Raw genomic sequence first — 15,770 nt, forward strand, 5'->3', positions numbered from 1 at the left:
GACAATTTTTTGACAGCGCAGGTTGGGAAAGGACGGAGCTGGGGAACCAGCCCCCGATATTGTTCCTCCCGTACCTTTTTTTCTCTCTCCCCCCCCTCCCCCCTTCTTTTTTAATCCCTAAACTGGCACTCGAGCTGCAGCGGCGGGGCCGGGGGCGAGGCGGCTGGTGCATCAGCCCAGCTCCAGCTCTCCGGCGCCCAGCGCCACCGTAGCTCGCCGCAACCCCGCTCCAAACTCGCGTCCCGGGGCAGCGCCGGGGCGGCTGCCCCGCTCCCCCCGCCTCGGCAGCTCCCCGCCCCGGCCCCGGCCCGGCGCGGCGCCTCGCCTCCCCCGGAGCCGCGGCGGCGGCGGCTGGAGGGGGAGCCCCCCAAGGAGCCGGAGCGGCGGCGGCCGCCCTCGGCGCCCGGGACAATGGTGCTGGACAAGGAGGACGGTAGGTGGGAACCGGGGCGCGGGGACCCGCCGCCAACTCCGCCGGGGCGCCCCGGCCGCGGGAGGCGGCGGGCGGGGAGGGAGGGAGGCAGGGAAGGAGCTGCCCCGCTCGCTGCGCCGCGGCAGGGCGCCGCTGCCCGGCCTGTCCCGCATCGCCCCGCCGGTGCCGCGGGTAGCGGAGCCCCTCACCCGCCGCTTCACAAAGGGCTGCCGGAGCCCGGCGAGTGCGCCCGGGACGGTGCCCCCTCAGCCGCCCCCGGGGCCGCTCCCCCTGCGGGCTGCCGCCGCCCGTTTCAAGGCCGGGCGCTGCGGGGTCTCTCCGGCCGGCGGTCCTCTCCGTGCGGTGTGGTGCGGCGCGGCGGTGACCGCCCTGGGGACACCGGCGGCGGCTCGTCCCGGCCCCGGCGAGTGCTGCGGCCAGCGGGGAAGTGCCTGACGCCTGCAGCCCTGTCACCGGGCCCGCCATCAGGTCTGGTGGCCTTAGCGTGTGTCACCACCGGGCCAACTTCGGTGGCATCCGAGGCTGTGGCGTGCCGAAATGCCGCCCCGCGCTCCCATTGCAGTCAGTGCTGTCTTACGTGATTGCGTAAATTGCCATAAAATGTCTCTCTGTCGGGCTGGCGGGGGGGGCTTTAACTCGGAAAAGTGGATACCAGGCTAAAGAGGCAACTGGGAGATGCTTTCCTTTGCTGTTTTTTTCCTGTTTCTCTACCACCCCCCCACCCCCCTTTTTCTTTTGATCTGGAGTTTCTGCTTCAGAAAGGTGAGAATCCGCCTGCCACGACACCGCGGAGTCAGATGGGGCACGACGCGAAATCACGGGCTCGCTTGTGCGATCCGGCTGTGTGGGAGGGGGCCGAAGCGCTGACAACTACAAGGTTAAATGCTCACTGCCCCAGAGAGGTGCGTGGGGAGGGAGCTTGCTGCAGACTCGTCACATGCCTCTGGGCCGAGAATCCCTCTCCCAGAGTCTTTTCTTCCTCCGGTTTCTTGAAGCCCTCTGAAGTAAACTGATGTAGTGTTATTAATGGGGTCTATAATGCTCCAGTCAAAAGCGCGTGTGTTGGAGAAGAGGGAATGAACTTATCTAACTGGTCAGCGAAAGATAACAGTAGAAAGGCTTTTCTCATCCCTCACCCCTGTGCACAAAGGTAAAAGGGTTAAGTAATGACAGAGGAATTAAGCGAGGGTAAATTCTTACGGGTGTACATATGCGGAGCAAGGTTTGTGCTTCTCTTTGACCTCGCTTTCAGGGGTGATGTACATTGCGAGAGTCCCCTGAATTTTGCTCGACTGTCAGAGGAAAAGGGAGGAAAGGCTTTTAACATCTCCATTAATACCCTTTGATAATAACAATAACTGGGTGATGTCTTAATCCCAGTGACTGTCTGTCAGAGGGTGCCTGCCAACCTGTATCCGTTTCAGTCTGATTGACGGGCTAACAGCAGGATTCTGCCTCCATCGCAGAAGCGAGAGGCACAGGTGAGCAGGGAGGAAAAACTGAGATCTGAAGAGGATTTCCTAATAGGGGTATTTGGGTTCTTTCAAGTGTCACAGACGTACTCATTAAACACAAGGAGCTCGGGGCCGGCGTGATGGTGGTGTAAGGAAATGAAACTAGAACTGTTGATTATCCGGATTCTCAACAGCCTCCTTCCAGGAGATCTCATGAGCGGTTGTATAAAAGGGAATAATGGTGGTGATGGTAGAGGTAAAGAGGAAATTAGTACAGGGTGCACTTAAAAAGGAGTAAAGCAGGAAACAAACCCCTGATGAGAGGGATGTGAAGATCAGAGCAACAAACTGCGGTAATGCCTGGGAATCTTCTGTGCTCTTGATGGAGTAGTTATGCTCGGGGAGAAATTATGCTCACTTTTAAAAGCGCACTGGAGAAATTGGGGACAGGAGGTGAGATTGAGACAAGAAACTCTTTTTATGAAGAGGTTATTTTACCTTGGTACGTTTCTTTCTGCCTGATTCAAATGGGCTCCACTTGCCCGCTCATCTGTGAATGTTAAAAGGGGATGCTGGACCTGCGTAGGTTACAAATGGACTAAAATGGAAGCTTTTGCTAACTAAACCAATTTCTTTTGAAATCAAGCTTGAATGAGCTTGTTAATAAAAATGGGTGTTTTACTCCTGTAAATGGCTCTTCTTTATTATTTTTTTTTTTTCCAGAGGCCGGTCTGATTTCTGCCATCTAAAAATCCAGGCGATGTGGCTAGTATCCAGTTCTCCCCTTGATTTTAAGAGGTTTTGCCACGCGGGGTTTTTTGGAAGGGTTTTCTGCTTTTGAGGTCTCTGTCAGCAGTGGGGGTATTCATAGTTATTACTGCATGGAGAAGGCAGGATTTCAGAAACATCCCCTCCCGGTAGTCCTGGTGTGTTGCAAGGAGGACACTGGCTGCCTAGTAGGTAGAGGTTGCAATGTGCTCCTTGCTTTTGCATCCCTGAGGGCTACTTGGCAAGCTGGGCCATGGCCACGGCCTCAGAGGAAGCCTCCCGCTCTTCTAGCCCTCGGCTCGGGGCTGTAACGGTGCCTTAGGGGCACGTGCTAGCCCTAGCGTGACACCAGTATCACCCGTGAAGTCTAATAACCGCTATACGGCTTTGTGAGTGAAGGGCTTCCTTGGCAAAAGCACTCCGTGGTGCCGAGAGAAGTAGTAGAGGTGCAATAATACTTTTCTGTGGTCTGTACAGATATCGTTGAGGATGAAGGGGCGGACTGAAAAAATAACAACAATAATAATGTTTTTGACTTGATGTGTTGTGGCATCACGTCAAGTTATGTCAGGGAGGTAACATCATTTTGTGTGTTTGAAGTGACATAATATAACTTGACTGATGCAACATGACTTGATATTAGAAAATACCATTTTACAGTGGAACTTTGGCAAATGTCTTCCCAAAAAGAAGTGTTAGGAAGTGAGAGAAGAGAGACGGGGTAAAAAAGAGAAAGGTTGAGAGTGAGAAACTTCAAGGCTTGCATTTTAGTCAGTTCCACTGCGTAAATCACTGCTGAGTCTGCTGTGGGCAAGCCAACCTACGCACCGTGCAGCGCATTTATAAATTTCAGGATAATGAGAGTTAAGATATTTCTCAAATACATAAATGTTTTGATCGCAAAGACCAGATTTCTGCTTTAAAAAGTAAACTGACATCAGGTATCATGATTAATTCCAACAGATTGTGTTAATTGTAGTTGACTTTAATTGCTGTACAAATGTGTTGGGGGTTAGAAAACTTTTTTTATTGTTGGTGTGTGAAATGAGTAAGCAGATAAAGTGTTTAAAAATACCCATTTGCGAAGGGAGTAATCCAGCTTCTATAACGTGCTGAAGCAGTAAAGGAATAAAACTTACATTGATCCAGTACTGCGTATTTTTTACGAGTGCGTTACGTCTGTTAGTTTGCTCTGCCACACAAGTCAGCTGCAATAGACAATGGCTAACCTCATCTTTGTCAAAAATCTGCCTTTCTTCTAATTACCAAATCATGCGAGCTTAAATGTACCATATATTTTGGGCAAGTTTGTCCTTTATGAAGGTGATGGGGTTGAAAAGTACGCAAAGAGAAAGACGGAGCATTTTTGGAGTTCATCATTCTCTAAAGGAGGCAAATAGTAGCATTAAACAGAAGTATTAAAATGCCTCAAATTTAGAAAGCCGGTGTTTTTGTTACTTTTTGCACTGATGCTTTTAACTATTAGACTTTAATCTTTGGGGTAAAGGCCTCCTCCTTTTTAGCTTGTGATACTTCTTAAAATAAAATGATTCTTTACGGTGGTTGCACTCACGCTAAAATACATATTCAACACTTGCAAACTAGTATCACTAGGAAACAGGAGTTGTTCAAAGTACTAGATGAAAACGATTCAATGTAAAATGATACATTTAACATCAAATATGCTCAAGGACTGTTAGGATTAAGTATTCTGAATGAAGGGGGAAGGAAAAGCCACTTCAGCTGGGGATAAGGAATCTAATTAAAAATCGGTATTAAGGATATATAACTTGAGCCCGCTATCATGCTTTTCAGAGTACCGTTGTATCAGTTGTAAAGGGGAGGAAGGAGTATCATTAAAGCGGGAATGAAATGTTTTCTCGGATTAAAAGGCAGAGAGGAGTGAAATGGTGCTGTTGATCTTGGTAGCGAAGCGTCTGATCCCGCAATCCTTACGAGTGCCATCGGAGACAACAGATGACTTGTCTGAATAAGGATTGCGAGTTGCGAGAGGAAGCATAAAAGACGCAGGCCCCAAACTTGTCACTTTATATTTGGGCATTGGTGGCATCTCTGAAAAGTGGAGCAAACCTGTAAGGGTTTGTCCCGCATTTGATTTGTTAAATTCATTTTAACATCCACCTAGTGAAAATGGAGCTGTATTCTCCAGAGTATTCCCTGAAACCAATACGTACATGCGAAAACAAACCCCAAATGTTTGTACGGAAGATTAGTATCAAGTTTTAGGTCGCAACGGATGTGTGAACTCTAGCTGTGAGTAGCGGGGCTGGTGCCACGCAGCCCGGGTCGCCGGCACCCGCTGCAGAGTTTGGGTGGCCGCCACCGGCCGGTTCCGGACGAAATCCGGGCTCTTACGGGAGCAGATCTGGCACGACAGCCCAGCTTTGGCTCGGCGCCTTCATAAAGGCGAAGAGAACCGCGTCGGTGTCAAGACGCAGCTCCGTGTCTGGGCTTCCCCCTGCCGCGCCGAGGCTCGGCGCCCGGGAAGGAGCCGGCGGCACCTGCGGGGCGGCGGGGCCGGGGCCGGGCTGCAGGTGGTGCTGCTGAGCCGGGAAGGCTGCGGCTGGCCGGGAGAGCCTGGCAGCGCAAGGAGAGGGGTCCCTGGGAAATGCGTGCATTTATTCAACAGCAAGTGTGCAAAGCTCACAAATTGCGAGACGGAGGCAGCAGTAGCCAGGCTTAGGTATTCCACCCTCTCCGGATATAATTTTAGATTTAGATTCAGCTTAAACCCAAAGGGAAAACTCTTTATAAGGTTGAAAGCTGTGTAGTTGCAACAGCCAGGGTTATGAGCTATCAAATGCAATTACATTAAAATAGATTATACTGTGTAAATTGAGCCATTTAGAAGGTGAGAACCAAAGAAACGGCTCTGATCCCCCTTCTTTCTAAATTGCAGTTTTAGTTCCTTGCAATTCTGAGGCACAAAAGTAGGTGAGACTGCTTTTGTATCTGCAAAGTGCTTTATTTCTGAGTGTAATTCTAACTGAGTGCAATCTAGGTTAAAAGCTGGACAACTGGGTAATTAGAGCTCACTTGCTGCTAAAGGACGATCAGCTGTACCGTAGCTCATTTGTGTTCCCAGAGACTTGTTCTCTTCTCCCCTGAGCGGAGGCTGCTGGAGAAGAAGCATCTGTCCCCGGACTTTTCTTGATTGCGGAGATGATGGTGCTGGACAAGGAGGACGGTAGGTGGGCTGAGATTGTGTAAGCCTGTGCTTGGTGTCTTCTGTGTGCTGCTAACGTAGAAATAAATAGTTTTGAAACAGATGCGCGCTGTGCATATCAGAGTGCTCTGCTTTCAGCTTCTGATATTTTCCTCTTGTGTTGGTAAAAGCATGCTTGCTCTTTATTTTATTTTTTTTTTTAATCTCTTCTCTGGCATGATCGAACCAGTCGAGAGGGGTTTGCCCCAGGCTCTGTCTGCTGAAGGACATAGCAGAAACAGCTTAATTTTGTTTTTTTTTTTTTTTATATCTATTTGGATTTTTCTTTCTACAGGTTGCTCTAATATATCCATTTCAGCCTGTTTATTTTAACAGCTTTTATTGTAAATCTAATTTTGAGATTTTCTTTCCTTTCCATTGCATGTCATTTGGGTGTCTTTAATGTGCGCCTTTAATATCTGTTTCTCGCAGCTCTTCTTCATAGCTATAAACATAGTGACAATAAGCTAATAAGCAAAAAAACATTGCCTTATTCTAAGAATTTACTCCCTTCTTTAAATGGCAGAAGTGGAGGTTCATTTGGGAGGCGATTTAATGAATGAAGCTGAAGGAGAGCCTGACTTATTTTGGGACTTCACATATACTTATTTTTTAAAGCTGACTAGTCCTTATCAGGGATGACTAAGGGGTACGATTTGATGTAAAGAATAATAGACAGTGTTAGTTAGTAGTTTGAATGACCTGATGCCGCCTTTTGCACGTTGCCTGCCAAGGCGTGCAACTTAACTGCTCAGTCACCAGTAGTTTCTAGGATGAACGTGGTAAGTCTAATCACAACTTTTTAATGAGGTTTTTCTAAGGCTTAGGTCTTTCCTCATAGCTTGTACACTGAAAGCAAAGACTAAAACTGAGGCAGAGCAGAACGCTTCTGTAGCCATCCAGATGGATTTCCATCGATGGCGCTGCCTCTTGCCTCTAAGTCAGAGGTAGTTGTCATTTGGAAGTAGAAGAAATTACTGAATATTTGCAAGACTGTAGAAAGGAAACAGCTTTTCACAGGGAGGTAAAGAGCTTGGAGAAATCGGAAGTTGAGCATTTTGGCAGTAGCATTGATTTTACTTGAATATATGTATTGCTTTTTAAAATATTTATGAGAAAAATAACTTGTACTTCAAAGTCACTTGCTTTCCTGTGTCAGATTGGTGCTAATCATGTATCGTGAATAGTACTGAAAGCTGCCCAGTGCTAATAAGTTGGAGTGATATGATTTTGGTTTTCCCACCCATATCTGTCTTCTGGTATTTTAAAACTGAATTAATACTGTACCGGAGAATAATTAGGAAAGAAGGCTTGACTATTGAAAATAATGGATGGATGCTCACTTTTAACCAAAGGTCTTCTACTGAAGTTTCTCTTTGCTCTCTCCCCTCCTTGCCTCCCAAAAAAGGGTGAGGGGGAAATACTACCCAGTATTACATCTAGCATTTTGAGGTCTTTATCTCATTATAAGTTTGATTTCTACGATTATCAATCTGGTGTAGAATTTGAATCTGCTTTCTGGGGTAGCATGTGAGGTTTTGTTCCATTCTCACGTGAAGCACTTGGGACGATGAGAAAATATGAATGGACTTTTCACAAAGATTTTACACCTTTAAAATATGAGACCAAGCAGAAGCACATCATTGTCAGTGCCCTCTTGTATGCAGATTCACTCAAATTTTGACTAAGAGTTGACCAGTGTGGGGTCAGGCCCACGTGTAAGTTGTCTTGCCCTTCTGAATTTATTCTGTGCTAATTAAGTTGGCATCCTAAAACCGTGAAATAATCTTATTCGGGAAAAAAAAGTAAAATAAATCCCAGGCTTTATTTCTGTTGAGATCTCATAAGTTTCTTTGTTAACACAGTAGAACTTTAAAAAAAGGAGTAGATGTGAAGCATCTGTTACACATCTTCTAGATCAGCTTTGCAGTTGACCGGGCTGTGGATAAAAGACACACTAAGTGGTTGAGTATTGCTTATGCTGGGAAAACAAATGAAGCTAACAGGGTTTCAAAGGCTTTGAAGCAGTGTCGCTCTCAGAGGTGTTCAGTTGTTTTCTTTGGCAATATAAGTTGAAGCAAGCTAGTTTGCTTTATTAGAGGCATAAGGCTACTCTTGTAACCTTCCTCTGATGAAGATGAATTTGGCTGACTGACCTTATTTCTATCTGGACCACACGTGTTGTGCTGGGTTTGGGGTTTTTTGTTGTTTTTTTTTTTTTTTTTTCCCCTGTGTAGGACTCATCTCGTTTAAAGGACAGCAGCGTTTTCCATATTTTGTGAAATCTTCCTTTTCAATTTGTGTTTCCCTACAGAACTATGTTCTGCTATGATGGAGCAATGCAAATCAAGTCGAATAGCCCAAATTAATTCTTCACATTGGCGGCAGTATGATTGCCTGCATGGAATCAATAATGCATCATGGAGGGATCAAATTTTGGAGTATAATGTGTGAATAATGCTTGACACAAAACAAAAATTCAGTCATCATAATAGCAATTAGGAAAAAGCTGCAGCTTATCCCAGCTGTAATCTCTGCTAACAATGAAGCACAGCCTGGTAATCAGCATGTATGGTATGAAATGCACTAATAGAAATCACGGCTCTTTGTTATGTGTGCGGGGGGTGAAAGTTTCCTTTTAGCTAACTTGTACTGTGTTAACTAGACATAGTATCCTTCAACCAAATTATTGAGTGTGTGTGCACTTGTAAAAACACTGATCAGCTGTGTGTTTGTCCCGATGTTTGTGTAGATGGTAGCACCCCAAATCACAGATCCTTTGTGTTTTCAAGCAGAACTCTGATTAAATAGATGGCCAGAGTAGGGCAAGTAAATAATATATCAGAGGACTCCTTTAAACGTGTAGCGGTAGACAAACCTTGGGTTTAATTTAAAAAAATATAATCCATCGTTCCTTTAAAAATGAAAAGAAAAATACAGATACTCAGTGGTTGTGTGCATTGGGGTTGGAGAATGGGTCTTAGGTTGATGGGAGGTATTTAGGGCAATGAATATTAGGTAATTTGAAACTGGATTAGTAGCAGCAGTTGGGTTCCCTGTTGTGTAAGAGCCCATCTTACCCTGCACAGAAGGAAAGAAAAGCAGCATTTGGAATTAAAAAAGCAGGGAAATTGATTGTATAATGGCAGTTACAAGAATGGTGCCACAGCGCCCTAGCCAGGACACCAGAGCTGTGGGTTGGCTTCACAAATGAGTATGCCAGCTGCCGTACAGAGGTACCTATAGATAGGTAGGTGGATATAGAGAGAGATCTACCTCCAGCAAGGTGGGTCCTGGCAATCTGCTTCTGTTAATCAAAATTGTTATGTGCACAAAAATAAGGCACATACAGATTGTGCAAAAGCCTAATATAAATAGTGCTATATAGGAAGAGGAGTTGTTCTATGTGCTGCTGGTATCTTTTATTTTCTTTTTAACATACCTTTCTCACACGTACGGAATTGAGGAATCATGCAAAGAGAGAGGAGGGGAAATGGCACGGTGGCTTTTTCCTCACATGACATGGAATTTAATTTTTCTGTTGCCTAATATTCCTGAAGCTGCCATTTCTCCGTCTACCCCCCTTCTCCCCCTTCTTTTTATCTCCTATGCCCTTCTACCTTGGACCTTCTCCATGGTCCATCGTCGGTTAGCTTCCCGTGAGTAAAGAACCACTACACATTTTCCCAGACATCAGCTTATTCAAAGAATGTTTGATTCAGGTCTCCAGAGACCCTGTATTTACCTATTTAGCTGGGTTACCTGTTGTTTTTCTGAGGGCTTGATCTTGAAGCACGCGGTCTTGGTGTAATTTCAGAGGTTTGGTCTGGCTTCAGTTCATGACAAAGTGTCTTTTTGTGACTCAAATGTACAGCAGTGGATTAATCTATTTATGAAGAACAGACAGAAGGTTGTAAAAGCAGGAGCAATCTGAATAAGGCCAGAACACACTTGGCAGCAGAATAAACCATGAGACTCAGGTTGGCCGGAAAGGAAAAAAAAAAAAAAAAATTTTTTCTCCAAAGCTGACCAAGTGGGGAGCTAGAGGTAGTCCTAGAAGTAGTCTTTCTAGAGTTCTAGAGTTGCCCCATGCCCTTGGAAATGGCAAATACAGAGGCGTGAGAGAATCGCAAGATAGGAAAGTAATCGCCTAAACCTTTTCAAGAGATGGAAGGTACTGCCGTTGGAGCACTGGTAACCTAGATGTCTATTTAATGAAAACTTACCCTATGGGACGAAGAGAGATGAAAGAAGTTAGTAAGCCTAACAGGAGCAAACTACTTTGTATAGGTGTATTCCTGCCGGGCAACCAAATAGTTCTTAGTGTTTGCTCACACTAGATAGCTGAAGGGTCTGGGTAGACATGGGATAGTTGTCTGGTTGACATAACAAGCGTTAAAACAGTGTAGGAACATTTTTCAACTTGGGCAATAGGGCAAAAGAAGAAGCTGGCTCTTGGAAATTAGTTTGCTCTAATTTTGGTTTAATACAGTAGAAAGCATGCTTGATACCCTGGCAGCAGAACATAATTTGTCTTCTTTGGAGTTAGTGTTAAATTTTATTATCTTTAATAGATACAATGTGAACATGTCAGCCTGTTTGTCATAGCCTTTCCGAAAATGCTCTCTTATGGTAGAATCTTCGGAAAAATTCCTTTTAAGAGCAGTGCATTATTAATAAAGTAATCCATTAGGTCTGGTGATAAAGGGTCACAGAAGAGTCTGAAATATGTTTCTTAAATGGTTAAGAAATTTATCATGGTTGGAGGATTAATTGATTTCATTTGGAGGCTTTCTTAAGGTTTTCAGGCTTTGTGTTTAGAGATGGTTTCACTCTCTTTGCAAATGTGCTTGCTGTTCAAAGTTTTGCTTCACTGTCATTAGCATGAACTATTACATTTCTGCTAAAGGCAAACTGTTCTTTTAGCATTATGACTGATTGCGTCTGTGAGGAGTCTTACTTAAGTAAAGAATGTGAAAGTTTATGGCAAATAAGGTATTTTACTTGAAATCAATTCAAAATCAGAATAATGGTATCAAGCATTAAGTGTTGCGGTGTAAGAATAAAAAAGGCACTGCAGATGCTGCTAAATGCTGAACTATAAAACTCTAATGGGTCTATATCTTTTTAAAATTGGACAGAACTGTCATCATTTAGAATACACAGACATTGTTTTAAACCGTATAGAAATCACTGCCCCCGACTTCAATAATGTGCGTAACTGTTGCCAGGGAATGATTTATTCAGTGAATGTAGCTCCTATTCACTGAAGACTCGGGGGTGGAGGGAAGGGCGATTTAAAATGAAAGTTGTTCACTATTAGATTAACATAATTAAACCTATAGATGGTCTGAGAACAATTCACCGCAGCTACTGTTTCTTAATTCTCAGTGTGTAAGAGTGTGTGTGTGTGTGTTTTCTCTGTCCTCCAACAGGATGACTCCCGAGCCCAAGTTTTCAAGCGCGATGTTGGGTGCTATCTGTGCGAACAGATGCTCAGCTCTCCTTTCCAGTGAATGTTCTTGCAAACTAGTTTCTTCATACATTGCACATCAAAGCAGATCATGGATGCTGTTGTCCAAATTCAGAGGGTTTTTTAATTTCATTGAACATTTCTGAATTCTTTACGCCAGCGTTCAGAGTTCCCTGCATGCTAATCAAACTCTGAAAGGGTGATTTGGGCAGCGAAAGTAATACTTGCCTTCTTTTTAAACTATTGATTTCAACAGTTCTAGTTTTTCTTAAAGAAAAAGTGGATGATTGTTGCATATTCATGACTGAACTGCAGAGAACTTGGACCAGAATTAAACAATTAACCCTCTCGCCAATGCAAACATCCATTTGAGTGGAAGCCAGGGATGTTCCTACTTGGTTTATTATGGATCTGAGATATAGAAATGTATTCCGGAGGACTGTGTTTCTAATAAATAAAAAGGCATAATGAGAATGTAACTGGGAAGGAAGACAAAAGCAGCCATGCTTTAAATTGTTAATGATGGTGCCAGTGGCTGCAGCTTTACCACAGCTGTTTAAATTGATCAGCTAGTGAAAATGTTTTGTTTTGGCATTTTCCCTGCATGTGCAACTCTTTCGAAGGGACTTCTGGAAGCTTTTCAAAGGGGAGTCATGATCTTTTTTTAAACCAGGCTTAGAATACCAGAGTTTCCAGTATTTTGGAATCCAATATTTAAGGATGCAGTTCGGTTTTTCCTTTGTAAAGTTTTTGGCTGATGAGCCGTTTCTTCCCCTAAATTTCCTTTACCGCTCTTTTTTTTTTTTTTCTTCCCCCTCCAAAATTACTGCAAATTCCTCGCTACCCATAAGAGATGAGGCGACAGCACACTTCCCAGCTGTCCTTTTTTCCCCATCTCCTCTATTTTCCTGGTGCTACTGAGCTTGATGAGAAAAGCAGAAAGGTGCTATGTCAATTTGCTATGCATCTTTTGGTCAAGCATCCAGTGTGAAATCGTTCCGTAAAATGTACTTTTTCAGAGGGAACTTGCTACTAATTTGTTTCCTGGTTGGCTCTACCTTGCAGCTGATGTGGTTTAACCAATACCTCTTTAATGCTTGTATCGTTTCCTTCTGTTCCAGAGAGATGGGTACACATTTCAAAAGGATGCAATCCCTTCGAGTGGAGTAGGTAGGGGAAGGTCATACTTTCTGTATATTGACAAGTGATGTGGTAGAGATCTACGGGTGGGGGACTGGCTTGAGCCGGTGAGCCTTGGCGTGTTTTGCAGAACGCCTTCTGCCCTGGGTTCCCACCTGAAAGAGCTCGTGAGCAGACCTACCTACCTGGGACCTTGTGTGAAGCCTCTTCCTGGCACTCTTGATGGCAGGTGACTCGTGGATAGGCCATGCCTTAGATAATGTTGAGCAACCTGGTCTCTGCCTAATGTACTTGCAGTGGGGCTGGGTATCGAGCATCATTCAGAATCCATTATATATTTATCTTTATACTCCTTTGTGGAAAATGATTTCTGTAAGTACCCTGTTATGGTTATGAAAGCCCGAACCAAGCATCAGTCTCAAACCCTTTGACCTGTCTGCACAGAATGGAGATCTGTTTTGAAAAGGACTCCTTTATATCTGTTTTTACTCCATGCCCTTCCATTCATTTGCCTATACAAAGCAATAAAGGGTAAAACTAAAGTAACATAAATTGGTCTGTCTTCCTGAATCCATGTCTCGCTAATGTACCCAGATTAACTCAACTGTAAATTGTCTCCTTTGGATGTCGTGTCTTGCTAAAAGTTTCCTATATGATTCATGATTTGGATTGCTTTTAACAGCTATTGGCTAAGCAATATGGTAAATGTACAAGGTGATGCAATTGGCATTAGTGAGAGGATGCACAGGAGCATGTAATGCAGTCAATACTACATTAACTACTGATGCCCAATTACAGAAACTGGAAGAGTGGCTTTTAGGAGCATTAGGACTTGCAGAAGAGCTGAGATCACCTGCCGCTCCTTGCCTAAAAGCTTCACCCTTTATGCGCTGGGATCAAAGCAAACATTTAGTTGCTATTTTGTCATGTATAACAACGAAGGTATTTTCCCCCCCCCCCTTTTTTTTTTTCCTCCAAAAAGTGTCACACTGATGCTTTTAGCACATGTAAAATCCTATCTCCATATTTCAAGAATCTCCCTCCATCTCCTGGGGCAAGACTTTATTTAAATAAAAACTCTTTAACCACCCCTGTATTTACTGTTTCGCTGGAGCTTAGTACTTTAGCCATTTTTTCTTTTAAAGAAATACTAAGTGGAATTTAGAGTGTCCTATTTCAGTATGTCAGGCAAGGCCCCCCTGCGCTCCCCCCAGCTCCTTCCCTTTTCTAATCTGTATATGATTGTTTGTGACCTCAGCTGGCTTGAAGTCTCTAGAAAGAGTGTTTTAAAATACAACCAGATACCACATAAAACAGGATATTTGAGTGTGTGACCTCTCTGCAGTCCACGTTCAGATTAAGCACACATTGTTTCCACCATTGCTTTTAAAACCCATTTGCAGCAGACAGCAAAGGACCACATTACACTAAAAGACAGTGCATACTTTTAGATTGAGCTGAGTGTGATCACAGCTTCTAAATCTATTTTAAAAATAATGAGCAATGTCACTGGCTGCACGGCAAAACTAGCAACCCACAAAGTTCCTCTGGACTTGGAGCGAGATGGGAAATTAAGCAGCTCTAAGAAAATTGAAATATTTTAATATAAAAGGCAGCTGGCAGGTGGCTTTTTGCTCTCGTCGCAGCATTTGTCTTTACTTCCAGCTATGATACTTGGCATAGAGCTGCTCCTTTTCATTCTCGGAGCCTTTTGCCGGTATTAAAGAATTTGTGTACCCCAAGTTAGCATTCCCTCGAACTAAAGCCTGGGTATCGGGGGGGGGGGGATGTGTGCCTGATCCCCCTGAGGCGTGGGTGGGCTTTTGTGCAAGTTGTCCCAGATTTGCTCAGTCTGCTTTCTCTCTGTGCCGCCCGTGCTGCCCTGTCCGGCAACAGAGGATGGTGGGATCTGCAATGCCATCTCTTGTTGCGGCACAGTTCTGGGGCCAAGTCCTACCTCGCCTGCTTCCCCATGCTGGGTTTGGAGGTCACAGCTCCGCAGAATAAGGGAGAAATAACTTCTGGATCTCCTGGGAAGGACGGAGAGCTATTGCAACAGTTGCTCACCTTGACTGTTGTTGGGGAAGTTGTGTCGATCCTCTCTCAGTAGGCAATTTTTTATTTTATTTTTTTATGTACCTGGGGTTCAGTCCAAGTAATGGCAGGTTGTTGAGGAAGAACATTCACTAGCCTATCTTTCAGCCATAATTATGAGCATTGGTCACGTTCCCCCTCTGATTCCTGCCATGATTATACGTGTCGGTCGCGTTCCCCTCTGCTGTTTCATGCATGCGACAGAGAAATGAGGTAAGACTGTGCTGTAAAACATCCTGACAGTCTACAGGCGCTTCCTTAGCGTCCCTTTTTCGGTAGATGGTGCCTTAACTTCTTAGCCAGCTGGTGTGTTGGTTCTCCGTGTGATTGCTCCAAGGTCCCATGGAGCTCTGCCCCGGGTCTCGTGACTGTCCGGTGTCCGGCTGGTCCAGGGACGTTTGCCGTGACCGGAGGAAGGAGGGACTGGAGGGGCAGGGGCAGAGGAGGAGCGCTGTTATTTTTAAGAGGACTGTGGCTTTCAGTTCCTGATAGATGCTCTTTTGAACGTCCAGGGGGAGGGAGCAGAAGGTAACCTGCTGGTTTTCTCCTTGCACTAATGTGTTTAAAAGGTGGCACCAGCAGCGGAGGTGCGGGGGAACTTGACTGAGCTCTGCCTTTAGCGCGGCTTCAACACAGAGGAGTATCCTGTGCTTGATGCACTTTGCAAGCTGTACAAATAATGCTTTAAATGTCTGAAGTACCCAGCAGGGCAAGTCAAAATGTCCTTGAGCAACTTTGTATTTAGACAGGGTTTTCTCTTTTCCTTTGATCAGGAGGGAACAGATGTGTCTCTTCTTATGTGTGTGCGCACACCCCCTGATGCACACGCATTCCCTGTCCTTGTGCAGGGGCTGCAGTATTTAGGGGAGGCTGTTATTCCTCTTTGTTCTGCCTTATTACTGTTTTTTTCCAGGGAATCTAAGTCGGAATTTAGGGAGGTCGGACTAAACAGGGGTTTAACTTATTCTCGCTCATTCCCTTATCTCTTTTGAATTTGGATAGAGTAAAAAAGAAAAATAATAAGGCTCCCTTTAAAAAAAAAGTATGCATATGTGTAATCGATTCATTGACTAGTCTTTTTGGGGTTTTTTAGGCATTCAGTCTAAGTGGGCTGCTCAGTGAAATTTGTACATTCATAAAATAGCTGATTGAAAAGCAATATTTCAGATAAATACAAGCCAG

At 44.6% G+C, this 15,770-nt stretch overlaps 1 protein-coding gene across 1 annotated transcript in view; it reads left to right on the plus strand.

Moving 5' to 3' along the window:
* Positions 1-312: 312 nt before the first annotated feature.
* Positions 313-15,770, plus strand: part of LMO1 (LIM domain only 1) — a 61,920-nt gene continuing 46,462 nt past the window's right edge. Inside the window, exon 1 of the mRNA XM_082485866.1 lies at positions 313-433. Within this exon, the coding sequence (XP_082341992.1) occupies positions 412-433 (22 nt within the window). The 5' untranslated portion in view covers positions 313-411. The remainder of the gene's footprint in view (positions 434-15,770) is intronic.

This window comes from Vanellus vanellus, assembly GCF_965231255.1.
Source record: "Vanellus vanellus genome assembly, chromosome: 6".
Lineage (NCBI taxonomy): Eukaryota > Metazoa > Chordata > Aves > Charadriiformes > Charadriidae > Vanellus > Vanellus vanellus.